Raw genomic sequence first — 27,462 nt, forward strand, 5'->3', positions numbered from 1 at the left:
ACTGGCTGTTCAGTAAAATTAAAATGAATAAAAACTCAGAAGAATTCATTAGACATAGGCCGGAGAAATACAATTCCAGCCGACCAGAGCACGTTGCCTAGAAATAAGAAGTTTGGTAAAGATAATGCCCCACATCTCCTTTGAACCTTGCTCACCGAAGTTGTAAGTTGATGGATATGGCCTTTATTGTAATGGTTTGATGCTTTCACCACTAATTGTTGGGTTTTCTGCATTGTTCAGCAGGTTTTGCTTGGTGCCTCATGTATTTATCTGATGTTTACAGACTGTTTCTGTTAACTACTGCAGGTTTACACCTTACGAATGGTATAACCCCCACCCATGCAACCCTGACTCAGACGTGGTGGAAAACAATTTTACTTTACTAAACAGTTTCTGGTTTGGAGTTGGAGCTCTCATGCAGCAAGGTACATCGGTTGCCTCTCTTTGTCACATGCGTCCCACAATCTGCTGACAGGCTTTGTTGCTGGTAAACTCCACCGTAAAGCTAGAGGGTAGGCTGAAAAACCACCTCAGGAATTAAAAAATACAACCTGACTTCCGAGTCAGTTCTAAAGAGAGCAAAGATAAAATTATGACCTGAATGTAAGTTCTTGGCTGTATTTCTAAAAGAAGACTTCTATCCAGCAATACAAATTTTCCTAGAAGGAAGTAATGGTTAAAGTACCTTAGAAATTATTTACAAAGTTGCATAGATGGAAGCATGAGACTTTTCCTTTCCAACCATAAGTCATGAGTCAGGGGCTCTAAAGGAATGGAATTTGAATCATTTGAAAATTAAGTTGGTTTATGGGGCACCTGGGTGGCTCAGTGGGTTAAGCCTCTGCCTTCGGCTCAGGTCATGATCCCAGGGTCCTGGGATCGAGCCCCACCATCGGGCTCTCTGCTCAGCAGGGAGCCTGCTTCCTCCTCTCTCTCTCTGCCTGCCTCTCTGTCTACTTATGATCTCTGTCCGTCAAATAAATAAATAAATAAAATCTTCAAAAAAAAAAGAAAATCAAGTTGGTTTACATTTTTCCAGTAGCTGACAGTACCTAAAATGGTCACCTAATTACTACTCCAACAAACCCTACTGGGATTTATCCTCGCTTGTAACTTTTTGCAATCTCCCTCAATTGGTAACCATAGCAACTGTAAACTGTGAAGGTTGCGGAAATAAAATTCGAACCATAGAAAAGTAATATATTTTATATATTTTTCTATGAGATGGGGGATTTTGATTTTGTTGGGGAGGGAGGAGGGAGTCATTTTAACCTTTGGAAGAAATCCAGCCCTTTTGTGGATTCCGCTTTGAATCTAGGGGTATGGTCTAGAAAAGACATCCCAAGATTAAATGCATTAATTTAAGAAAATTATAAGTTACAGATGCTGTCTTTTTTAGAATAATCTGCTCATTTGACAATACACTGAAATAAATTTGCAGAGGAAAATTCAACGAGGATATATATTAAATATGTCTGCTACTAGGGGATGAACCTCGGGCTTCTCATGAGGGAGTTTTAATCATACTACTTGAAATGTTTATATTCTGTGGTTATAAACAAGAGGGAGAGAGGAAAACACCAAATATTTGAGAAAAGTGAGTAAATTCTCTCATCAGGCAGTTCAGTGGTTTATGCGGGCACTGCTAAATATTTACAGACATAGCACTGAATTTACTAGAAAACACTTGCATAGGTTTAGAGGGTAACACAGAACTGTAAATCCTGCAGGAAAACCCATAGAGTGCTTCACCAGTGCATTTAATTCTTAGGGCATTTATCTCAGGAGCAATTACTATGAAAGAACCTGGAGACCAACTTCTCCTAACACACACACCTTCCCTATAGCTTGCTTCTGTGTACCATTAGAATAGAAAAATGTAGGTGTGGATTCCACAGAGCAGTCTGTGCGTGCCCTTGATGCAGGAAATCCCTGCAGGTAATGAGCCTGACTGCCTGGGTGCCTGTGAGTGCACCCAGCTCCCCAAACTCTCTTTCATATTCTCTTTGGAGTTTACCAACATCCACAGCAGACCGTGGGATGCAGTGTCTGCTAGTTACCACTACCTTGGGTACATGGCAGTCAGCCCCAACCAGACTCTGCTTGTTTTTCAAGAACTTTAAAAATACTTGTCAGCGGACATAAATATTGTCATATACAAATTGGTGGTATTGATGACTGTTTAGTGCATCTGTCCTGAGTGTGTGGCATTGGACCAGGTAGCTAATGTCTCTATCAACTGTTGTGCTCTCTCTTGCTAGCAGAAGCTTGTCACTGTACTCAATTGGAAACCATTTTGTTTCATTTCTTTTTTAATGTGATGATCAGACTTTCTCTTTTCTACAGAGCGTGAGCAAAGTCTGGATCAGGATTGGCTGTCATGTCTGCCATAAAAGGCACTAAAGAGACTTCAGCAAGTATTGTCTCTCATCCCAAATATTTTCTAATGATGTTTTATTCGACTTTTACTGCTTACATAACTTCATCCTCTCCAGTTTCCAACTTAGACAAATCATCTCTATTTGAGGAAAGCCATTTCTAAGTATTTCAATTAACGCTGAAAATCATGAAAGTCACAAAACTGTGTGAAAATAAAAAACAGTGTAATGTCAAGAAATCTAATTTGTACCGTAGACCAAGGGTTTAAAATGTAATCTGAGTAGATTTCTAGTAGTTATTCTTCTTTAGTTTTCTTGAAAACTAAAACTTCAGTCACAAGTATATTTATTGTGAAGTATGATAAACATATTTTTTCTGATTAAAATTATATTATTTGTACATTTATATTATTTCTGATTACTCAGTGGTCCAGTTTTACTGCCACATAATACATAATTATGCAAGTAATAAATTTACTGCCTTATCTTTTCATGAATGCAACCAAATAACAAAAGGATAAATTTGCAGCACAAAATCTATACCTATAAGCTAAGAAAATATACCTATTAACTGTACTACTTACTTCCCATGGCTATTTTATGAAATAAATGGTATTTTAATGATAACAACTAAAGATCTAAATAATATCACACTGCCAAAAGGCTGCTAGATCAATTAAGTACAAAGATATGAAATAACCTTGGGCATTAAGCATACGCGGTCACCCACAGGCACATAAATCCCATTAAACTACAAGATTAAAACAACAGCAACAAACTATCCCACTAAATCCTTGAGGCAATTTAATGGAAACTATTATAAATCTGTGTAATATTACACACCCAGACTCTTACAAACAAACAAAAGAAGGAAATACAAATTGCAGTGAAACTACTTACCTCATTAAAAGAGAATAAAGCTCCCAGATACGTAAGAGCATTAGGAAAATGTATCTGTTAATTCAAAACCCAGAAACTCTGCCAACCTTGATCTGCTTATCATGAGCCTTGAGCTGGCTTTGATTTCATGAGCATTATGTGTGTCTGTTTATAGATTAAATTTTAGTATAAATTCATTTATCTGTGTTCCCCATTCCATCTTCAGCCATTAACTCCAAAACTCCAAAACATCCAATCAGAATAGTGAAAGAATCTTTGAAAACAGATACTTCACCTGCTGAACTTTACCTTTTAGATTTTTATATTTTCCACTTTTTAACGGATGATATAAACTCACCATGTCTCTAAGTTCATGGAGGAAATGATAAGTACAGAACCCATGGTGAATTTCAGGCAAGGATAGTGGTCCAAAATCCACCTATGAATGAGGACAATTGGAGTGAACCCTGCATCCCCCCTTCTGCCCCTTTCTAATTCTACTACTAGATGGGGTTCGGGTTGACCAACAGTTTTGAGCTGGAGAGTTTTCACAAATATTGACCATTTGTGTTGGTAAACTTGGCCCATATACCCTTTCTTTTAAGAGAGAAAGGTCCTCTCAGTAAACATGTTACATGCCTCCCCATGTTATCTTTTACAAATAATAAACATCGGATGACATCTAAACATGTAAGTTTACCAGGAAGGACCCCTTTCCACCTAAGAAATAGCCAGCCTTTGAAGTATAATAAAAAAACAAGCACTTTGGGGCACCTGGGTTGCTCAGTTGGTTAAGCATCTGCCCTCAGCTCAGGTCATGTCCCAGAGTCCCAGCATCAAGCCCCAGTAAGGGGCTCCCTGCTCAGCAGGAGTCTGCTTCTCCTTTAGCCCGTTAACCCACTCTTGTGCCTCTCACTCTCTCTCTCTCAAATAAATAAGTAAAATCTTAAAAAAAAAAATTTTAATAAATAAAAATAGAAATTAGCACTTTAAACGACAACAGTATGCTTTTCAATGAATATATTCTTCTCAGTCCCACAAGAGTATACATTAAAAAAATAATTTGATTTTAAAAGTAACATAAAACAATGGAAATTAATTTATCTACTGTCAAGTGTAGCTTTATCCTATTTCGTTTGATTGTAAAGTCCTAAAGTTTTGTTAAAGTATAGGGACAAATGGCATAATATGTTAATTTTTTATAAAACTTTCTCACATTCTTTAATCTTTAAATCAAAAATTCTTCAATCAAAAATAAGTTAGTGTTTCAAAGCTTTCATAGTTGTACAAAGACTGATAACATTTTATTTCACACAATAAGATGCATGTCAGTTAGTTTAGTAAAAGCCCCAAGGTCTTGGAATTGACTTTTTAACAAAAACAAGAAAATTAACCCAAATCTAAGCAATTAAACTAACTCCATAAATATTAGACATGGAATAGCCCAGGGTTAAAAAAAAAAATCTAATACCATCAAATGTTGATAAATTATATTTTAAGCAATAGTTGCAATTAGTGATAAAAGATCATTTAGATGTTGCTCTATTTTCAAAAAAACACGTCTATTTCACCTACACACAAAAGAGTCCTTAGTGGCTTTATAATGTTTATGACAAAAAAATACATTATCTCCCTAGACTAGTGTCAAATCATGAGTCTTTCGTCTTCTCTTAACTCTGTTTAACACTCTTACTCTGGTGATACCATCACAGGATCAGAGCTGATGCCCAAAGCTCTATCGACCAGAATAGTTGGAGGGATATGGTGGTTTTTCACCTTAATCATCATTTCATCCTACACTGCCAATCTGGCTGCCTTCCTGACAGTAGAGAGAATGGAATCCCCCATAGATTCAGCCGATGATCTGGCAAAGCAAACCAAGATAGAATATGGGGCGGTAAGAGATGGATCAACAATGACCTTCTTCAAGGTAAGAAACTGACAATGTATTCTCAAAGGTTTTCTCACACAGAGGGGAGGGGAACGTGGAATAAAAGAGTCTCTCCAAAAAAAAAAAAAAAAGAAAGAAAGAAAGAAAGAAAAAAAAAAGATGTGGGCGATTTTGTTTTGTTTTGTTTTGTTTTGTTAATTAAACTTATAACAGCACACTCCCATTATAAGGAACCCATGCACCCTCAGCAGTCACCATAAAACAATTTCTCTGCCCCTTCTAGCCCCAATTTAGTACACTGAGATCCACAGATCAGTATGTTCTTCCTTTACACACACAAAAAAAGCTGTTTTCTGAACATAGTCCAACCACCCATTAACGAATAACTCATTCATGAAACCTGTAAAATAAAGATTCCTTAATCTGAATTTCTGATAATCAGATACAGAATACTTGAATATCATTGTTTTGTTCTTTATGGTCTGTATTTAATGAGATAGAAGCAGATAATAAATCAATGTGTTGATACTGGAATTTATTTGGAGATTTAGAACAACAACAACAAAAAAAATTCCCCGGGGATCCCAGTCGAATATTGTGTCTGCACCAATGAGGACAGTGCCCCCAGAGTGGTCTGAAGCTTTCCAGTAGCCAGGAGTGCCTTCCGAAGCACCAAAGAAGAATTAACTTAAAGTCAATATAGTTTTATTGTCAAGTGTATTTCATTGTTCAAGTCTTTTTAATTGCTTACTTAGAGTAGTGCAACTGATTTCTGCCTTGTTTATGGAATAAGCCTTAGTACTTTTATTATGAAATGCCAGATATCATAGCTCCCGGGGTCGGGGCTAGGGGGGATGGATTTCAAAAGATCCAGGGAATTGTAGAGATAGCGAAAACACCTTAGAGATCAAGAGTGTCAACCCTTCACTTTACTAATGAAGAAAACAAAATCTTCAGAAACTAAATTATCTTTCAAAGTCACAAAATTGATGCTAGACAGGGATGGATTAGAACCTTCTTTTAACTGTTCATGTGAAGAAAAAAAGAAAAAAGAAAAACAGTTGTGCAACCAAAATAAACTCTAAAAAAACACCTGTGTCAAGGTTGCATACCTAGCTAACCAAAAACGAAGTTGTCACCTCAAGATTGAGTAGACAAAAACTGAGGAAGAATATTAATTTAGAACCAAAAAAACCTAAGGGTGGGAAAAATGGGAATACTTCTTTGTACACCAGTATTGGTTCACAAAAATAGGTACTACCTATGCAGTAAATTTTATTAATCAATTAATAATGATTAATAAATAAAAATTACTTTGCTTTAAGTACTTTGTTTAAAATTACTCTGTTTTAAAGTCCAGAGGGTTATTAAAAACAGAGTAACATGAAAAGTTAGGATTTGGTTTTCCCCTATATTAGAAAAAGATGATTTTTAAACATTCTTTTCGCTTTAAGAAATACATCATTGATTTAGTAACTGTATAAAGTGTGGTGATTGTTCCCTAGACAAGTGTTGTTTTAAGGACAAGTGACATTAAATATATGGCTATCCAAGTTTATGAAAGCCTGGATTTTTGTAAAATCAATAGTGTGAAGAGACAGAAGTTACCTCAAGCTAGTAATCTATCATGATACTTGTCAGAAACCAGAAAAGTTACCTGCAAGGCATAAAGGACCAACGGACACTGCCAAAGTAGAACTCGGTATGTCTGAAAAAATATCTGAAATAATTTACCTCTTTTACCAGCATCAAAAAGTTTTAAAGTATCAGGAAGGAGGTAAGTAGAGGCAGAGAAGAATCTGCTACCTTCTGGATGTATACTACAATTATAGAAGAGGGAGAGGCTGCCTGTTGCAAAGACGATAGACCCGACTTTACTACTGTGCGAACAGGCTGTGTATTCACAAAGCACCGCTTAGCCTCGTTTTGCTCTGTTTCTGCTCCCATCTCTTGTATATCAAGGGTACCAGTCCCCATTTTTCCAGCAGGACCCACTGCAGTATGTTGGATAGTGTATTTCCCTACAACGTCATGTGACACTCTCACAACTTCTGCTCCCTGGACCTCTTCAAAGAGGGCCCCTGCTTGCTCCTTGGCCCTGAAAATAAGGCATGAATTAAAGTGGTCTCTCAGGTCCCCAGGCAAATGATGAGTCAATAAGCATCTCAGGGAGAAAGAACGTGATGGTTGTACTAACAGCAATGAGAATACCAGCCTGCAGAGGACCCTGGCTCAGGGCCACACACTCTGTTTGTAAATGCTCTATGTAGATTATCCCATCTGATCTTTACAAAGACCCCTTGAGGCGAGGACTAGTATTACCCCCTTATACGGAAGAAAATGAGGCACAGCTCAGTAAGTATCGTTACCCATACTTACAAAGCTGTCAGTACAAGAGCCAGGGTTCAGCCAAACTTCAGAGTGCTACAAGGGAAGCTCCTTGAGGGTAGAGAATTGCTCTGTTTTTTGTTTGTTTGTTTTTTTTAATTTTTTTTTCCAATTTATTTATTTTCAGAAAAACAGTATTCATTATATTTTCACCACACCCAGTGCTCCATGCAAGCCGTGCCCTCTATAATACCCACCACCTGGTACCCCAACCTCCCACCCCCCCGCCACTTCAAACCCCTCAGATTGTTTTTCAGAGTCCATAGTCTCTCATGGTTCACCTCCCCTTCCAATTTACCCAAAAGCACATACCCTCCCCAATGGAGAATTGCTCTGTTTTGTTTGCCATTACATCCCCGGAACCGAAAACAATGCCTGGCACATAGTAGGCACTCAGAGAACATGTTTCAAAAGATGAACAAATGCATAATGAATTCTAAGACAGACGGAATTCATCAGAGGAGGGAGGGAAAAAGGGGGAAAGGTAAACAAGTGTCTTTGCCCATTCTGACTCCTATCCTGAAATACTGCAGACCCGGTAGCTTATAAAAAACAGACCTGTGTTTCTCACATTTCAGGGGGCTGGAAGTCTGAGATCAGAGTGTCAGCATGGTCAAGTGAGGTCCCTGGTACAGGTCACAGACTCTTCATTATACCCTCACATGGCGGAAGGGGCAAGGGATCTCTCTAGAGCCTCTTATAAGGCACTAATCCCACTCATAAAGGCTCCATCCTTATGACTTAAACACTTCCCAAAGTCCTCACTTCCTAATATCAGCATCTTTATGGGTTAAAGATTATCATATGAATGTGAGGGGGGGACACATTCCGACTGCAGCAGGGGGGATAATAGAGACCCACACAGGAAGAGACACAGTTTCCATGTTCCTCAATGGACAAGTTAGCTTGCAGCCGGCAACCCTACTTATCAGGAAGGAATTTATTTGCAAAAAAGAGAACAAGCACTAAATCCGATTTAGTTTTCCCCTTGAGGGAGGCAAGCTGTCAGAAAGCTTCACAGGGATACACAGGGTTTTTAAGCTGGATTATTCCACAAGGGAAAGAAACATTCCAGGCTTTTGGCTCTCAGGTTAGTTCCACCTTGAGTCACTGAGTGACAGGAGTTAATGGTCAAAAAACTAAGTCCTGAGCCAGGTCTTCATTAACAGTTCACTTCTGCTGTGTGGTCAGGTTTCCCTCCCTCTCTCTCAGAATCAAAGACAATATCCTCTTGGGCTGTTGAATGAATAAGGAAAACCACCCTCGACCAGTCTGACCCACTGTTGGGTCATCAGCTATTTGGGCAGCTGGGTCTCATCTCCACTCAATCACAAGGAAACTTCTAATAAGAAGCATTTCCTTATTACACACAGTGTAACTTGAAGTGTTTTGTTTCCGGGGGGAGGGATACATATATACATCTCCATCCCTTTGGCAACATCCAAATGGTAAAAATCTGTCTCTTTGCTTTCAAGTTGATTCTAAATTGTTTTTACAGCTATGGAATAGGAAATAGCAAAAAAGAAAGAACTATAGAAATTACCCAAATCCGTGAAGACACAAAATACACCAATCCTTCCTATCTGGTCTTTTTTTTTTTTAATTTTTTTTTATTTTTATTTTTTATTTTTGGCATAACAGTATTCATTATTTTTTCACCACACCCAGTGCTCCATGCAATCCATGCCCTCTCTAATACCTACCACCTGGTACCAACCTCCCACCCCCCTGCCACTTCAAACCCCTCAGATTGTTTTTCAGAGTCCATAGTCTCTCATGGTTCACCTCCCCTTCCAATTTCCCGCAACTCCCTTCTCCTCTCTAACTCCCCATGTCCTCCATGCTATTTGTTATGCTCCACAAATAAGTGAAACCATATGATAATTGACTCTCTCTGCTTGACTGATTTCACTCAGCAGAATCTCTTCCAGTCCTGTCCATGTTGCTACAAAAGTTGGGTATTCATCCTTTCTGATGGAGGCATAATACTCCATAGTGTATATGAACCACATCTTTCTTATCCATTCGTCCACTGAAGGGCATCTTGGTTCTTTCTACAGTTTGGCAACTGTGGCCATTGCTGCTATAAACATTGGGGTACAGATAGCCCTTCTGGTCTTTGAGTCATAAGCATTTAGAGAAGTTCCTCTTTGAAAAGTGTGGCCAGAAGTTGCTCACTAAAATTTTAATCAAAATCCACTGGCTTTATTCCCTAGACTTTTCTGCTTTTGCAGACAACACAACCCCAGATTTCAGGTTTAGTTTATTTTATTTTCAACATAAAAAACGACAACAACAAAATTTAATTTTTTAAAGTAGCTCAGGTGAAATTGCACTACCATGGGAATTCAGGTAAGGCCGAAGGAATAAATTGACATCTATTAAGCAAGTGCTGGTCAATGTGCTATGTGTCTGAGACAGGAGAGGCTGAAGCAGTTTTCCTTCCCTGAGTCATTTGTACATAGAACAATTACATTGGTCATCAAGGACTGTATTTACACAAGAGAACTAGGATTAAATCATAAATTCAATTCCACATGCATTCACTAGGCTTTAGATGGACAGCTAGAATTTGATATTGTCCATATAAAAAGGAACAACTCTTGGTTTTGTGGCCAAGGTCACTTGGTTAATGATGCTTTTTAAGCATCAAATTTTCTCAAGGTCATCAGCACTTGGAGTCTTAAAGTCTTAAGCACTGTGGATTATACAATACCCATTTGGTCAAAGGGTCTCAGTTACCACTAGGTCAATTACCAAGACAAGGTTAAAGAGAGGCAGGGTATTTTTTTATCAACCATCCAGGGACTGTTGAAGATGTGTGAGGAAATTCTCCAAATATCAGGGGATCTTTTATTTCTCCTTGTCAGGCTGTCAATTAGTAAACGGAATTTTTTATAAGTCAATGTTTTAATAATTCAGAACTTCAAGACACTTCACTTACAAGAAATTTTCAACAAACTCCCTTTTATTTTCCACTAAGAATAGTACTAATTAATACTATGATATTAACTATATTGGTTTCTCAGCTGTCTACAGAAGAATTGTTTAGTTCTTTCTATTTTTCCAAAATCAGGAACAGTAAAGGTTTTCCATGACCTCCCAAACCCCTCAGACCACCACCAGCATTGTAGGAAATACAAAGGTCAGTCTGTTCATGGCCAAGCTGTGGATACAACTTGGGTGTAACTTCCCCAAGGTTGACATAACCTATTTCCTCTTTTATACTTAAGTAAGTTGACAGCAAGAGCATTCAGCGGCAGTTTCCCCTTTCATAATGGAGCACGAAAACACTAGTTTTTCCTTCTCTCATAGAAAGTTAGGAAAGTGTGAAAATTCTCTTTTTTCTTCTTGATGTAATTGCTAATTACTTTTCAGAATAAATGGAAGAGTCTAAACTCTAGTTTTAGGACGACAATTTGGCAAGTCACATTTTTTTTTTTTCAGTTGAAGAAAGCATTGTCATAAAAAGTCTAAGAACATTTTGAGGCCTGAATAAGGAGGATTTTCCAATGCCCCTTGCAAACCAGCATTCAAACAGGATAATGGTGCTGGTCCATTGTTCAGAAATTGAGGATACCAGCCCATCTCCTCAGGAAATACACCTAACACCAGTTGCTGGGATATGATTTAAAAGTTATGGTGAAGTGCTTCAGAGTGCCTGCTCTAGAGCCAGACAGCATAGCTTCAAATTCTGACTTTACCACTTATTAGCTACCTAGACCTTGGCAAGTTCTTTAAGCTCCACACCTTGATTTCCTTTTCTGTTTATTGAGGATCATAGCTAACTCATAAGATTATTTTAAAGAATAAATGACTAAATAGGTCATGTGTTTACAGTACCACTTGGCAAATTGTAATCAATCAGGAAGTCAGATATTATTATAATTTCCACCACCGCCATCACCATTAGCATTCAATAATCACCCCTAGCTATTACTCCTACCTTTTCAGTCTCAGTGAATTTAACAAAAAAAAAAAAAAAAAAAAAAAAAAAAAAAAAAACAGACAGATAGATGGACAGACAAAAAACTCTATGTTGGTCTTTTTTTTTTTTTTAATTTATTTATCAGAGAGAGAGAGCACGAGCACAGGCAGACAGAATGGCAGGCAGAGGCAGAGGGAGAAGCAGGCTCCCCACCAAGCAAGGAGCCCGATGTGGGACCCGCTGGGATCATGACCTGAGCTGAAGGCAGCTGCTTAACCAACTGAGCCACCCAGTTGTCCCTCTATGTTAGTCTTTGATCAACTCTCTTACTGTCAGTGATCTCTGGAAGGTGTGCCTTCTGCTAATGGGCAGAGGAGTCCAGAGGGAGTGTCTGTGCCCAAGATCTCAAAGACCTTCAGAGGCAAGGCCAGACAAAAACCTTAGTTTTTGGAAGCTTTCTTAGATACATACATGGTGTTTGCAGAGGAACCATTTCCAGATGGTAGATAGCCATCCAGATGGTAAGGCTGTCCTTAGAATTCAGCTGAGAAGCAAAGTAAGGTAATTCAGAAGGATTCATTTCAGTTTATATGTTTTCTAGGATCCCCAGTCATAGCTCTAGTCATTGCGCATGAGGTTGGTAGTGTTAAGAGGTAGGAGGGGGACAGGTATAAAATTGTGTGCAACGCTAAAGACCTGAAGAGCAATAAAGAGAAAAGATGCACACAGACCTGATAAACACAAGGCGACAGGTGGTTTAGGAGCCTGTCTTGTACAGACAGGAAGTGGTGTGAACAGAAGTCCTTGTGAGCCAGAAGGGTAGAAAATACTCATGTAAGAAATGTTTCTTAGTAGAAGCTTGCCTTGTAACACATCACTGTCCTCTCAGACCCAAACTAGAGGATTACACAGATTATATGATTCCGTCTAAAAAGACTTGGATAAAATAGGTTTAAAAAAATCGTAACAGGCTTGTCATTTCTTGCTTTCATGGTCTAGGGACTTTGGACTGGCTATGGGAATAAGGGACTTTCTAACCTTTATAATCTCCTTCCAAAGAGTAGTTAGGAGCTGTTATCAACCCCAAAGACATTTCAAGGAAGTTATTGAGCACCACACCAGTGGAACTGAGGCAATGAGCCATTATGGGGAGACAGGTTTCAGACAGAATGTCATACAAGGAAGTACAAAATGAAAGACATTTCTCAGACTTCTCTGCATAAGAAGATATTAGCTTGTGTTTGAAAGATTCAGCTAATTTTACAACCAGTACCCAAAATGTTAAGTCCCCATATGTGAAATATGTATCTGTTTGGGAAAAAAAAAAAATCCATGAGGTCAATTAAAGTTAGCCTTTTTCAAATCCTGGTATATTGCCTATAATGGACAAATCTTTAACTCTAGACAGGAGAAAAGCATGAAAAATGTTTTAGCAAAGGTGTTTAAATCTCACTGAGGGAATTTTTTAAAGGGAGCACATGAATTTTTAAAACCTTGAAGATTCTGCAAATGTCATAACTTTCTATCAATTCAAGATAAGAGCACAATCAACTGCAATGATCATATTATATACATTTGAAAGACAGAGGCCCTCACTGTAAGTATAAATATTTTCTTCTGAGATCTTCTTTCAAAGGGATTTTTGTAAATTAAAACATATTTTTAAAATTCCATGAGAATATATTATTTAATGAAACAACATGTTTAAATTATGAGTTAAAATTATTATTTTAAAGGCAAATTACCTCTGATGTGTCTGCTTCAAAAGCTTGGATTTCTACCTAGATGATTTCCAGGTCTCTAACTGATTTTTAATATTTATCTTTTTTTTTAATATTTATCTTAAATCAAGATTTATCTAAAGAAAAAATAATTAGAAAATTTTAAAATGTAACTATTTTGGCATTTTATTTGTTCAATATGGCTATATTCACCATATTCATAATAGCACTTTTGATAAGACAACAAAGATCAAATATGAATAATTTATTCCCAGTGTATATGTATGCATGTGGCGTTATGGATATATATATTTAATAATCTTATATAAACATGGATCTATATGTAAAGTCTTCAGGCATATTGGTCTTAAGCAGAATTACACAATTGCTTATTCTAAGTAATAAGATTATATACCTCCAATGTAGAAGCCCTATAACCTGATTGAAGAAATAATGTGATAAATCATCCTTTTCTCAGTACAAACGAGATATTAGAGGGATATGTCTATAAAATGGAGGTTCTTTTGGTCTTAAGACTCTCTTACGCTACAGAATCTACACCTGTTTTACACGTTATAGCAGAAACCCTGCAATGGCAAACAACAGAATTATATGAAATATAAAATGCCATAAAGGAAAAAAATAGAAACAATATCTACACTTCCTTCTAAGTTCCAACTGTCACACTTTTGAAAATACAATCTAATTTTTTATGTATGTTATCTGCCTAACTTTATGCCATATATTAGATGTTGACTACAAGAGGTGCAACAGTTCTGATTATCATAGAAAAATAGCACCACCACTTACTAAAGTTGTCTCTTTAGATAATTTAGCTGTTAAAACATTAGCCAAACCATGAGTTTGTTGTTTGGTGTATTGAAACAAATAACTGATTCCTTTTTGGTTAAGAACACAGAGCCTGAAGCCAGATTTCTAGAATCAAATCCTAGCTTTATCATTTCCTCATGTGGCATTCTGATTTCTCACATATAAAAGAGGCATAAAAATGGCATCGTTCTCAAATGATCACGCTGAAGATTAAATGAATTAATATACACAAAGTGCTTAGAACAGTGCTTGGCAAATAGTAAACACTGCATGTTCTGGTGATTATTACTATTTTCAGTAAGTACTTTTTAACTGAACACAGACACATTGTAAATCATTTTCCAGTGAGTATTTAACTTGCATGCACTATAGGGGGAAAAAGAGAAATAAATGATGATCATCAAATAGAGATACAGTAATACTCCCTTATAAGGGATTTTAGATGAAAATATGCTTAATCTTTGCCAACAGTGTTTCATCAGCAACAGAACAGCCACATAATCAGATTTAACCAGGCAAAATGAAATTATCTAAACCTGATGCTCTTACAGTATTTGGAAAAACAAAAACAAAAACAAAAAACAATTTCAGATTTAATAAATAAGACTTCAGTTTTAAGTACTTTTGCTAAGAAACTCAGAGTACTTTACAAATATTCTAATTAACCTCTGACATATTCATTGAAATAAGAGGCATTCACTGTTTCTATTTTTTTAAATATATGTTATTAAAACTATGTAGCAAGCTGAGACTCCAGAAGATTTAGAAGCACAAAAATATCTGTCATTCAAATAGTTTCATTTAAGAATTACTAAGATTTGTGTATTAAAAATGGAAATTCTGTTAAAAAGAAATAAACCTAACTACTACAAAAATAGTACTTTTTGACCTAACAAAAATAAACATTGCAGAACAGGGCATGACAACGGACAGAACTCAGAAGTAAAAAGGAAAGAGACCCTGATTCTGTTCTGGCTCTTTCACTAACCAAATGTGATCTTCTGCATGTCTCCAAAGTTAGGACTTGCATTAAGTGAAATGAAGGAGCTGGTCCAGAGAATAGAATGTAAGGGTTAAAGAATCCTTAAGGGAAACTCTTCCAACCATGAAGTTCTTTCTGTAGGCTTCAAAGGTGGAAAACGGACTGTGTCCTAAGGTGCTGAGTCACCCAGAGGTATTTCTAATAGTTAAAAAGTTATTCTGTAGCCATATTTTGGGAGTCTTTCTGAATATCTACGCTCCTCAGCTTCTCAAATAGTCTGTAATTCCAAATGTGGAATACAATGGTGTCCCACAAAAGCAAAATTTCTAAATAATGAAAGGGAATTTTAGCTGGAAACCGAAAGGTGCTAGTCTATGATCCATTTTGTTTACCATTATTAAGCTGCATCAAAAATGGCAAGGGGGCGGGGGGCCTGGGTGGCTCAGTGGATTAAGCCGCTGCCTTCAGCTCAGGTCATGATCTCAGGGTCCTGGGATCGAGCCCCGCATCTGCCTCAGCATCCTTGCTGAGCAGAAAACCTGCTTCCCCCTCTCTCTTTGCCTGACTCTCTGCCTACTTGTGATCTCTCTCTCTGTCCAATAAATATAAATAAATAAAACCTTAAAAAAAAAAAAAAAAAGAATGGCAAGGGGGGCGGGGTCAAAGAAATTTAGACTGTTTCCTATACCTTCAATTTGACCAAGTCCTCTACCAAGTGGTAGTTTTCTTACTGGGAGCCAATTCTGCCCTCATCACTGCAAAGGAGTTTGTACCAGCTAGACTTCGCCTCTGGCACCACAGGGAGTTCAGGTCAGGAGCAACCTTCTACCCTGAGAAGAAAGAAGTAGATATGGTTGAATTAAATCCGTGATCTCCAGCTCCACAGAACATCACTATGCCTGTTGTGTTGTGAAGATCATGCCAACTCGGGAGAAATGGTGTTACCAAGCTGTGATGAGACAAGAAAAGAAATTGAGAGTAGAAGTTGAGAATTTTTGTTCGTAGATATTGTGGTACATGATGATGGATTCCTTGAGTGTAGATGATCTTGAGGGCTGTTGAGTTCTTTTTGTGAGCCACATATTATACAAGCCGCATGCTAGCTACATTTAGTAAGACCATAGATAGGTCTTTCATGTACTGAGAAATTAGACAACCCCCCACATCAGATAATTTGAGAACATATCTGATGGGGCTCAATGACAGGCTTGGAGGTTTTGAGTTGAATCTTTTCATCTCCCTCCATGTCCTTCAAGACCTGAATTCCTCACACTAGTCCATTTACCATGAATGAATTCATAATTTACTTTGTTTTGTCCTCAACGTCCTTAAACTAAAAGTCCAGTTTTCTAAGTATTTAGAACATTCATTTTTAATAAAAGTTAAATATGATTAAAAATGGATGTTTCATGGGATTTTTTAATGTGGAGGCCAACTCTAAGTTTGTGTTAACATGATACAAAGGAGCAAACTGCTTCAGGGAATAATATAAATCTGTGAATTTAAGTTAGAGTGTTACAGGCAGAGAAAATAAGATTAAAATCAACCTCAGAGGAAATTTGGCAATAAGGACATCCGCTTCCCCCAGATCATCATGGTCCAGTGGAAAGAGCATTGAATTAGATGTTGGGAGTCCTGGGGTCCTGTATTAGCTCCGCTACTGACTAGTTCTGTGACTTTGATGAAGTCTCCAAAACTTCTTTAGCAAAATTTCCTCCCCTGTGGAAACAGCGGCTTGAATGAGTAAATTTCTAAAGTCTGTGACAACTTTAGAATTTCATACTTCTAAAAAATCTATTTCACTTAACATAGTTTCCTGAAGGAGGAAAATATTTTCCAGCTGTGCATTTACTACCAAAAGACAGACTGACATCCCTGTACTCCTTCAAGTAGTTCTTTATTACAAATTTAACATTATCTATCTCTTAGAGGTTGAAATCACACACCAAATGAGACATTGACCCTGATCCCAAAAAACATGCCTTTGTTATGGACACATGAGCTCCAATTTGCAATATCTCTAGGGTTGAGGAGTAATTCACAGGGGCCTAATCATGACAGAATGGGTTCCATAAAATACCAGTATCTATAAGGTACTGTTTATTGAATTGTTGTTTGTCTCCCAAGACCTTTCTCAGGGGGATCTTCAAATGCCTAACAATCCAAAATAAAGCCATCTGTCCTCCCTTTACTCATAAAGTCTACAGCATTAACCCAGGTCCTAAATAGAGTTAGGAATTAACTGAGCCCCCAGGAACACTTGAGAATGAATAACCACGCCAGAGTTGATTCCACAGGTATTCCATTTATTGCTTATGGCCCCAAATCATGTTTTAAGCTTCTCTGCACTCCTAAGATGATAGACCCGATGCCTGCCAAAGAAGCTGTCTCATGTGTGGGGGCAGGAATTAGTTCAGAATTATCAGTAATTTCCATAATGTCTTTCATTTTCAAAATAAATGGAGGGGAGTGTGGATGCAAATGAAGACAAATTCAGAAAAAAAATGGAAAAATATGGAAATTACAGAGTAAAATGTAAAATGCCTAATCATAAATCATTACTCAAAAGAATAGAAAATCCATACCCAAGCAATATGAATACTAAGGCAGCATACTTTAACAAAGAAAGTATGATAATGAGATAATGGAATGTATAGATGCAGATATCATAAGTATATTTATGGTTTATTATTGAATCTATCAAAAAGCTGAAGAATAAGGGGAAAGACAACATCATAGAACACTTTGAAATGAAATAGTCAGCCCTCGTTTTCTAAAATATAGTTGCAATTAAAATTTAGCATATACATTAAAAAGCATATAAGTACAGTATGAAGAATTTTCTGATCTGAATTTCAACTTGAAAAGAACATTTGTATTCTAAGGTTTCCAGAGAAGATATGAATGAATGGAAGCTCTTTCATAAACAAAGCAGTAATAGCATGTGATTTATCTCGGGGCTGCCCCCAGCAAAGGCATGCTGTATCAGGTCCAGAGATGTACATACCAGAAGATAGTAAAACAGTGCCTGCTGAAGTTGAGGGGATAAAGGGGAATGGAGTCCATGAAGAGAGTCCTGGAGTGAGCTAGTCATTCCTTGGCCCAGTATGCCTTGAGGATTTGTTCTTAGTGACCACAGTCCATTAGGTAAATGCTGTCATCAATACCAGTGTTCTTTCTTCCCTAACAGAAAGCAACATAAGGACTTTGAGCCAATATCTTATATTGTTAATCGGCAAAATCTCCTCCTTTTCCTCCATAGCTGCCTCAGAACTTCCAGTGTTTTCCTATAGTAATTGGGCTCTTCTTAACTACCAAACTGAAGTCCAGGGATCCACCATACTGGTTCTCTACCTGAAAAGAGAGACTCTCTATACTACTTGGGCCACTGGGATCTTGAGTAGCTTTAGGACGCATTTTCTCAGCACTCCTCTGCTGGTGGGTGTTCTTTCTTTCCCTGCAGAAATCAAGGATATCCACCTATGAGAAGATGTGGGCTTTTATGAGCAGCAGGCAACAGACTGCCCTGGTTAAAAATAGTGATGAAGGAATCCAGCGAGTACTCACGACTGACTATGCCCTGCTGATGGAGTCCACCAGCATTGAGTATGTGACACAGAGAAACTGCAACCTCACTCAGATTGGGGGCCTCATTGACTCTAAAGGTTACGGAGTGGGAACACCTATCGGTAAGAGAGGCAAAGCATGAGCCAAGACTAGATAGGCAATGTCGATTATGAAGGATAGAAGGGAGTAAACTCAGAGATATCTACTCCACACTCCGAGAAGTTCTACAATACATATGGTGGACTAATCAATAAGGGAAACATCCATATAGGTCAGAGGCATGTTTTGAATTGACAATTCCCAAATATTTAACTTAATGAGCTTTCAACCCACTGTTTCTTTAAAGCTTTACCATTACATACCTGGTTAAGTGTATCAACTTTATTATTTTACTCTCAAAAAAATATCTTTAAAAGAATATCTTCCTGACTAATCCTCTTAACATTATTGTCTTCAGTACCTATGCATGTCTATCTAGTTATTCTTTCTTAAATTATATTGGAATATATCAAAATTAATTGTGCATATAGATGCTGAAAGTTGAAAGGTTAGAATTCTATATCTATAAAAGAAGAATGATGAAGATTGAGTTATAATTCTTTGGCAATATGTTAGATGCAATCAAGGATAACTATCTAAAACCTCCAAATATTGCTATTTCTGTATTTTGTGCTACTGTTTTCCCTAGGGATATCATTGCCTTGCAGGCATATGGACCCATATAACAAGGTTTTCTTGCATTCTTAACACATAGAACTGTGTTCTATATTTAAGGAACAATTATAAGCTCTCTCTCTATAGAAAAACTATATCATATAAGATTTGGGTTTGGTGGTAATCTGCTTCTCTCAAGTGAATGATTAGTGATTTTGTGGTAAAATTTCCAAAGAAGAGAAATCAGGGGCCACCTTAGACCACTGGATAGTCTAATAATCTGATATCTTGGTTAAAATCAAGTCATATTATAAAGGATCCAAGATAGATTAGTTTTGCTTATTTATATTATTATTTTTGTTGTTTGAAGCAGATTGTCCAGTTCAACCCTCAACATTAAACAGAGATCACAAACACAAATGCTTATAGAGGCTAACGAGACACCATAACTGAATAAACTTGTTTGCTTGAGAAACCCATAGGGAATGGTAGCAACTATGGAAACTTAGAGACTATGTGGTCATTCAAAGGGGGCAATTGTCTTTCAGGCTAGTGAATTGCATATGTGGGAATTTGAATACAAGTTGTTAAATGTTCTATTTTTCATTTAAAAAAATCAGATTTTAGGTGGGCTGTCCAAAATGTTAGAACATTTAGTCCCAAATTCATTAAAAAAAAGACTAAATATCTTATATTCAAATTTTGATCAATATTAATTTAATTAACCAGATAAAGATCAACTTTCTTTACCTTTTATTATGAATACACAACCAATTTGATTCCTTGCTGTTTAGCTGTTGTTAGAAATATATACTTTGGAGAAATAAACTTTATTATTATTATTATTATTACTATCATTATCAAGAATGAATTCTAAAGAAATCTGAAAAATGATTGAGTTGGGGAACCTATAACTACTTTCTTGTCCCTTTATTTTCAATAACTTTCCCTGATGAAAATACCAATATTGCTAGTTAAGTGTATATGTATATATATATATATATATATATTTTTTTTTTTTTCCCCAATTGGTAAACTCTCCTTTGATTAAGTGAACATGTTCTGCAGGAGTCTCAGTGAAATTGTTAGACACTAATTAAAAGAATGTTATGAGTCTTTTTGTAAAACAATCTACTATCTCCCTAACCAACCTCGGTCACCTCATTTTCCATAATAGGCACGAGGAGCATTAGACAGATGCTATTTTTTTTATATCCAACAATTGCTGATTTTAGTTAAATGGACCAAAAGTCAGACAAAAGTACTAGGAGTGGGTTGCTTTTACCTGAATCTTCAAAATCAAGACCCTAAGATTGATTTTGTTATATTCTACATCTTCTCAGAGGAGCAACTGTGGTTCCCTAATAGAACTATGTTTAGATTAAATTATAGAATTGAAAACTGCATTTTCCTCATTTTATCTTCCGCCTCATAAGCAGACCTTGATCACCTTCAACACTACTCCTTGTTCACCAAATTTCCTACCTGGTAATGATGAGAGAAAATAGCATTGTGTATCATTCCTTCTGAGAATATTTGTACTTTACCATGATACTTTTAATGAACATTTCTTCTAATGAATGAATACAACACTGAAGTTAAAGTTTGGGAGTAGGGATAATGGAAAGGAAGCAAGGGGCTTCTTTCTGCAACAGTCCTAAATTAATGCAGCAATTTGAAAATGACTTTGTCCTCATGTAAACGAAGCTCAATGAGTATCACAGCATTGTTTATTATATGATATAGAGATTTGAGTGTTCCCATGCAGTCTACTTTTTTCCAGCCTCATCCGTACTCTAACACACAAGTTCCAAAGTTGAAGAGCTCTTCCGCCTCCCTAGATGAAAAGAAATACACTCCAGGAATTTTTCATACTGGTTATAAACCTGTCAGGCTTTTAAACCAAAAACAATGAAGGAATAATTGGAACAGATGGCAGACCTCAGAGAGAATACATCCATTGGGAATACAGCTGTTGGATAAATTTGTGAGATGTTTCTTCTATGATGAATTGACTCTTTAAGAAAGCTCAGTTGCTATTCAGGAAGATCTGTGTGTATACATATATATTTTTTCAAGTGACTTGTAATAAATCACTTCTGAAGTCACTCAGTCCACTTAAACAACAACAACAAGACTGAAGCTAACATATATTCAGATACAAAAAAATTCTCCACACAATTCTGGTCTTGCCCTCCCTGACTCCCCGAAGGAGCTAAACTCTTTCCCATGGTCAAAGATTGGCAAAGTAGGCTCAGTCACAACACAAAATTGAAAACTTTGCTTCTCTGAGACTCTCAGGACAGAAGCTCTGGAAATGTGCCTCCTAAGGGATTTTAAAAATAAAACTTCAGGAGAATGAGAGCAGTTACAGCTTAAACAGGTTACCAAGAGGCTGGAAATTACCTTCCTTAGAGAACAACTTTAAATGGAGATCCGATCCCCGTCTGTCTGAAATGTTTTAGGTATTGTGCAGCCTGAAGGCAGAAGGAGAGTGTCAGTCAACATTTATTGAGTGCCCACTGTGTATACTGCTATGATTACAGCAGCAACCGCCACCATAAGAATCATTCTTAATGCTCTTCAAAGCATTTTCTTGTACATTAAAGCAAAGCTCTCCTGGTTCACTTAATTGCTCACATGCTATGGGTATGTTAATGATGCTAATTTTGACACTAACCATTATTCTGGGGGTGTTTAAGCAAGCAGCCAATATCTTTTAATTTGGCTTACAAGAGTCATTTTCTCACCAAAGGAAAAAAAAAATCTATTCTTCTAATTGACAAGCCACAATCTAACCCCAAAACATTTTGCCCTTCTTTTAAATTTGATTTTGAGTACTAACAATCACTTTAGGAAGTTTTGGGAAGGAAGAAAGAAAAATGACACATGCCACAATGTTAACCTTCTGCTTTTCTGACATAAAGCATACCACAGAACATAAGGTTTGTGTATGTGGAGACTGAAGACAGGAAGAGGGGCAGGCTGTGGGGTAGAGCAAGCAGCTTTCAGGGAAATAACACTAGGTGAGAAGTAAGAGAAAATGAGTTAAGTCCTTGCCAGTAACTAGTACTTTTACTCATACTTTCACATTCTAAATTTCTTCAAGGCTAAAATACATGGACTGGTCTATATGATTTTTAAGATTTCTTTTGGTTCTAGTATGACCATTTTTTCTATTTTGTTTGATTTTTGCATTTTTTTATTTCTACCAAGAAGAACTATTTAAAGTTTTCAATGGAAAGAGTGAAGGTATGCTACCTTTCTACTGAGTAGACTAAATACCAACAAAAATTCTTAGCATCTAATGAGAAATTGAGTAAATGCATCTTACCATCTTTTAAAATCTTCTTTTGCATCAACTGGCATCAGAAGCCAGTACTGGGCCAGCTATGGCTACAGTACTATCTAACCCTAACATAATTAAAAGTTCAGTGACATTACTAGACGACTGAGCCTAAAAGATATCAGTGAAGTCTGCAAATTTTCTAAACCTTGTGGAATTTTTAGAACCTTTGAAGTATTTCAATCCTAATCTTAATAGTATGTTACTAAGTATATTAGTCAGTATGGACTAATTACTATAATCAACATCTGCTATGTTCAAGTGGCTTACACCATAAATGTTTGTTTGTTGACCTTGCCATGGTCCAGTGGGCATTGAAAGAGAGGCTGCTTCATGCAGTTATCCTGGTACCCATACTACTTCCAGTTGATGGTTCCACTATCCCTAGTGACTTGAAGTCTTTTCCTTCCTACTGCATATTTGGGGAAATGGAGAGAGAAAGTAGAGGACAATGTTGGGAAAATGTGAGATAAGACTGGAACTGGAAAATGTCTAGCTGCTGCCTAGGAAGAAGATAAGATGGCACTGGTGACTGTCTAGCCAGGCTGTCACAATGTTCGACAATTGAGAAAAAGCAGAATCTAAACAGTGAAACCCACCAATGTGGGAAAAGATTTATGGGAAGTTCACCAGAAGCAGGGGGCTGTCACAGAATTCCCAGCTCATCTTTTCCTTGTTGAAACAGAACCGACAGTCTGAGCAAGAGTTCATCTCAGCCCGTCAGCTATCCGTTTTCCAATTGCTTAGAACTTCAGAATACAGGGACGCCTGGGTGGCTCAGTTGGTTGGCCGACTGCCTTCGGCTCAGGGCGTGATCCTGGAGTCCCGGGATCGAGTCCCACATCGGGCTCCCAGCTCCATGGGGAGTCTGCTTCGCTCTCTGACCTTCTCCTTGCTCATGCTCTCTCTCACTGTCTCTCTCTCTCAAATAAATAAATAAAATCTTTGAAAAAAAAAAAGAACTTCAGAATACAGAATTCAACCTCTATGCCCTTTGCCAGTCAGTGTGTGGATTGGGGTTTCCCAAAAGCCATAAAGTGGTTACCTTTAAGACAATAATCCCTCTTGACGTCGTCAACCTTTTGGTGACCAATCTCCAAATGAACTTCCTTACAGGGTCTCCTTACCGGGATAAAATCACTATTGCTATTCTTCAGTTACAAGAAGAGGGCAAGCTGCATATGATGAAAGAGAAGTGGTGGCGGGGAAATGGCTGCCCCGAGGAGGACAACAAAGAGGCCAGTGCTCTGGGAGTAGAAAATATTGGGGGCATCTTCATTGTTCTGGCTGCTGGACTGGTCCTTTCTGTATTTGTAGCCATTGGGGAATTCATATACAAATCACGGAAGAACAATGATATTGAACAGGTGAGTCGTCACTTTCTAAGACTAGGTAGTTTTAGTTTGCATTACGTGTCTTAAATTTGGGGGTTTAAAGATGCCTGCCCTTTTTGGTAACAGTCTATTGAATTAGATGCCCAGAAGAGCCATTTCTGAGTTAGAGCAAAGAGCTATTGAATCCCTGCCAGGTGCTCCTGGCATTGTAGCCCCATCATTTATTAATGAGAAGAAGGAAGTGCCTTGTATACTAAATCCAATTAGCACTATTTGGAATGGCGGTGCAGAAATTCCAAACTCAGTTAATTTCTTGGACAGCTATTTGCTCTTAAGATAGAAAACCTAGATAAAGCAAGCATGAAATAAATCCGAAATTGGAAAAGTTATAAAAAGATCTTTGAGATAAATGGTACCATCCTTTCTTTAAGTCTAGATGCTGAGCACATGTACTAATGCAAAGCAATTTACATAAAGATATAAATGAGGTATTTTGTAACTGAGCATTCACCTCTCTCGAAATATGATTCTTAAAAGGATAATTCACCAATTTGGGGAGGCCCAGGAATATGTTAAATTATACAGAGTGACAGCAAAACATATTAGAGACTTTATTTTTCCAAATCGCATTTAGGATTATAGTCGATTTCAGTAGTTGATCATTTTTGCCTGTCACTGCTATTTTTGATAGAGATCATACCAAGAACTTACACCATCCTGAATAAGACGATTGTATTAAAAAGAATTCCTTCATAAGCATTCTAGAATAAGCAAAGTACAAAGCTCATGCCAGTTGTGGTGCATTAGGCCACCCATTCAATTTAATATTCCTGTTAAAATTTTGAGGTTATAAACAATTATTAACAGGGCTAGTTTAATGCTCAGTTGTCACTGTCCTGAAATTAATAAATTTTAATAATGGGGTTCCACATTTTCACTTTGTACTGAACCCCACATATTATGTAGCCAGTTCTGATTAATAATCCCCTACCAGTCCCACCTCCGTTAAGTGGAAACTCTCCTTATAGTCCCAATGCTGGGAGGGATTGATTATAACGTGGTTTTACCATGAAAAATTTTCCCACAATTACAATTCAGTTGTGAGAACATTAAGCACCCCTTTCTTGTTAGAGAAAACTATCTTTGCTTGAAGGGGAAAATGGACTGTTCTGCTTTGTTTTAACTTTCAATTTACTCTTGAGGTGTCTTGTTTTATGCAACTAATTTGAAAAATAAAAGCCTGTACATGTTATGCTTTAATGTGCTTCTCATAATTGCCAGCTTCATTTTATTTAAATTTTCATTTAAACATTCATTTTTGCTTCTGATTTATTCATTTTTTTCTATATTTTTCTCATTTCTTTTGCATGCAAGGCTTTTTGTTTCTTTTATGGACTGCAGTGTAAGCAAACCCATCCAACCAACTCTACTTCTGGAACCACATTATCTACGGATTTAGAATGTGGCAAATTAATTCGAGAGGAGAGAGGGATTCGGACACAGTCCTCAGTTCATACTGTGTAATCAGTTAAAGGAAAAAAAGTATGCCCAGTAGAGATTGTTTCTGCTAATTGGTGTTGTTGATGATATCTGTATTTACTAAGCATAAATAGCCACAATTCCCTATCTCTTTAAGATAGCAAAACTCATGGACTCTAGACGTTGAATTCAATGCAATGAGAACAGATGTGCAATCTGTGTTGAAATTGAGGTGTATTGGGGTAAATAAACTCCCAAGATATGTGTATTTTCCAGAATCTGCTATACCATTAAGACAATGACTATCTTAGTTCTATATTCATGCATTAAAAATAAGCAAGTCTTTCCTCATGAAAAAGTAGATCCAGACTTCCAACAGTGCAAAGCATAAAAACAAAATGCAAATATTGTGGAATTGTTTTCATCTTTGTGGACTTTTTTCTCCTCTTTCCTTCTCCCTGTCCCTTATGTTCTGTAGATCCACATGTTCAAACTGCCCAAGCCCTATCTTTTTGTAGTAACTCCATAACAAATTGATGTTCAACTCAAATTGATTCCACTATTTAAACTGTATTATTTACATAAAGACTCAAAGATGTCTTGGATTTTAAAAATTGAAAAACGTGATCCAGAAAATGGAAAATAAACTTGAAACCTCTGGCGTCACAGAAGAGCCTTAGCTAAATTGAACATCACTCAGGAAGGCACAACACAGTCAAGAATGATCCCTGAGTAGAAATTCATTATCATTATCCTGTAACATTTACTTGACAATCCTCTGTAGGTTCAGATCATAGTACACTCGGAGTCTCTAAAGAACTGTGATTTTTTTTTCATGTTACAGATCATTTCTTGCAAGCTCCAAAGAAGATCCTAAACTAGGAACTAATGCATAACATCTTCTATTTTCCACTTACTCTCACTCTGCATTGACAAACATCTTTTCACAAGACGTTATTTATTCCCTTCCTACTCACCCAGAATAGAGTGGTTGTCCTCATAGCAATCTTTTCTGAGCATTACCACTTTCACACTCACTTCTCTGGACCCTTAGTCATTATCAATTCATTCCAAGTGTATTGGGGAGAAGGGCAAGGAGGAGAAAATAAATAGAGGAAAGAATTTCCACACACATTACAGATCTCTGGAGATTTATTTTACACCTGCATTCAAAATGTTGTAAATAATTCCCACTCTGTCTCAGCTTGGTGACACAGAAAACCAACTGCATACTTAATTTGTTCTTATGAAGGATACCTGCTGTCCCTCTGAGCTTCTTTTCCTCTTTGCCGTGAGTAGGGGAATTGAAGATGCCTTTCATCTCCCCTCAATATGGAATAAGTTGGTCTTTGTTCTCTTAAATGGGATTACCTTTTGACATATGAATTTTAGCCCCCAAAACATATTTCTCAGAAGTAAAGATAAGCCATCTGTGCAATCATGTAGCATTTTGCCTTCTCTTTGCTTAGCTTTAAGTGGGTTTCAAATTTTGAACCACAGATCTCCCCAGTCAACGTTATATTTCTCCAGTAAAGCATGTTTAGGAAAGTTGACTCCTGCCCTGATTGTTTCTCAGTCTTGCTTTCTTCTTTAAATAAATGTACTTTTAAGATAATACCTATAAATTACACCAACATTTATTTACTATTAAAAGCACCAGAATTTGTCCTAGGTCAGAATTTGCATCTTCATAATCAATAGAGTCAGGTGTTGGAATAAATATTTTATTATTCATAATTCATTGATTGTGTATATAGAAATCACAAATTATATAAACTTATATTCCAAGGGCTATTTAATAAGTCAAAGATGCTACCAAAAAATTATAAGGATGATTGATGAAGTTTAGATGATCAAGATTAGTAATAACAAAATTCACTTTTCTACAGACTATCTTTTAAAATTGTAACTCAGAGGTTTGGATAAAATTAATATTTGTGTGCCACTTTAAGCTGTATCCTACCTATTCCTGATATTTATATGTTATTTTACAGTTTTCAGAATGTCTTGAGATATTTGAAAAGATACAGCATTACAGTTATTCCTTTCAACAATTTTATTTTAGCTTTATTAACAGAGAAATA

At 36.9% G+C, this 27,462-nt stretch overlaps 1 protein-coding gene across 2 annotated transcripts in view; it reads left to right on the top strand.

Annotated features, from left to right (window-relative positions):
- Positions 1-27,462, top strand: part of GRIK1 (glutamate ionotropic receptor kainate type subunit 1) — a 381,656-nt gene that overhangs the window by 339,860 nt on the left and 14,334 nt on the right. For both annotated transcript variants that reach the window (XM_044251035.1, XM_044251036.1), the window contains 4 exons: positions 307-425; positions 4,970-5,187; positions 18,462-18,687; positions 23,682-23,932. In XM_044251035.1, the coding sequence (XP_044106970.1) occupies positions 307-425; positions 4,970-5,187; positions 18,462-18,687; positions 23,682-23,932 (814 nt within the window). The remainder of the gene's footprint in view (positions 1-306; positions 426-4,969; positions 5,188-18,461; positions 18,688-23,681; positions 23,933-27,462) is intronic.

This window comes from Neovison vison, chromosome 6 (genome assembly GCF_020171115.1).
Source record: "Neovison vison isolate M4711 chromosome 6, ASM_NN_V1, whole genome shotgun sequence".
Taxonomy (NCBI): domain Eukaryota; kingdom Metazoa; phylum Chordata; class Mammalia; order Carnivora; family Mustelidae; genus Neogale; species Neogale vison.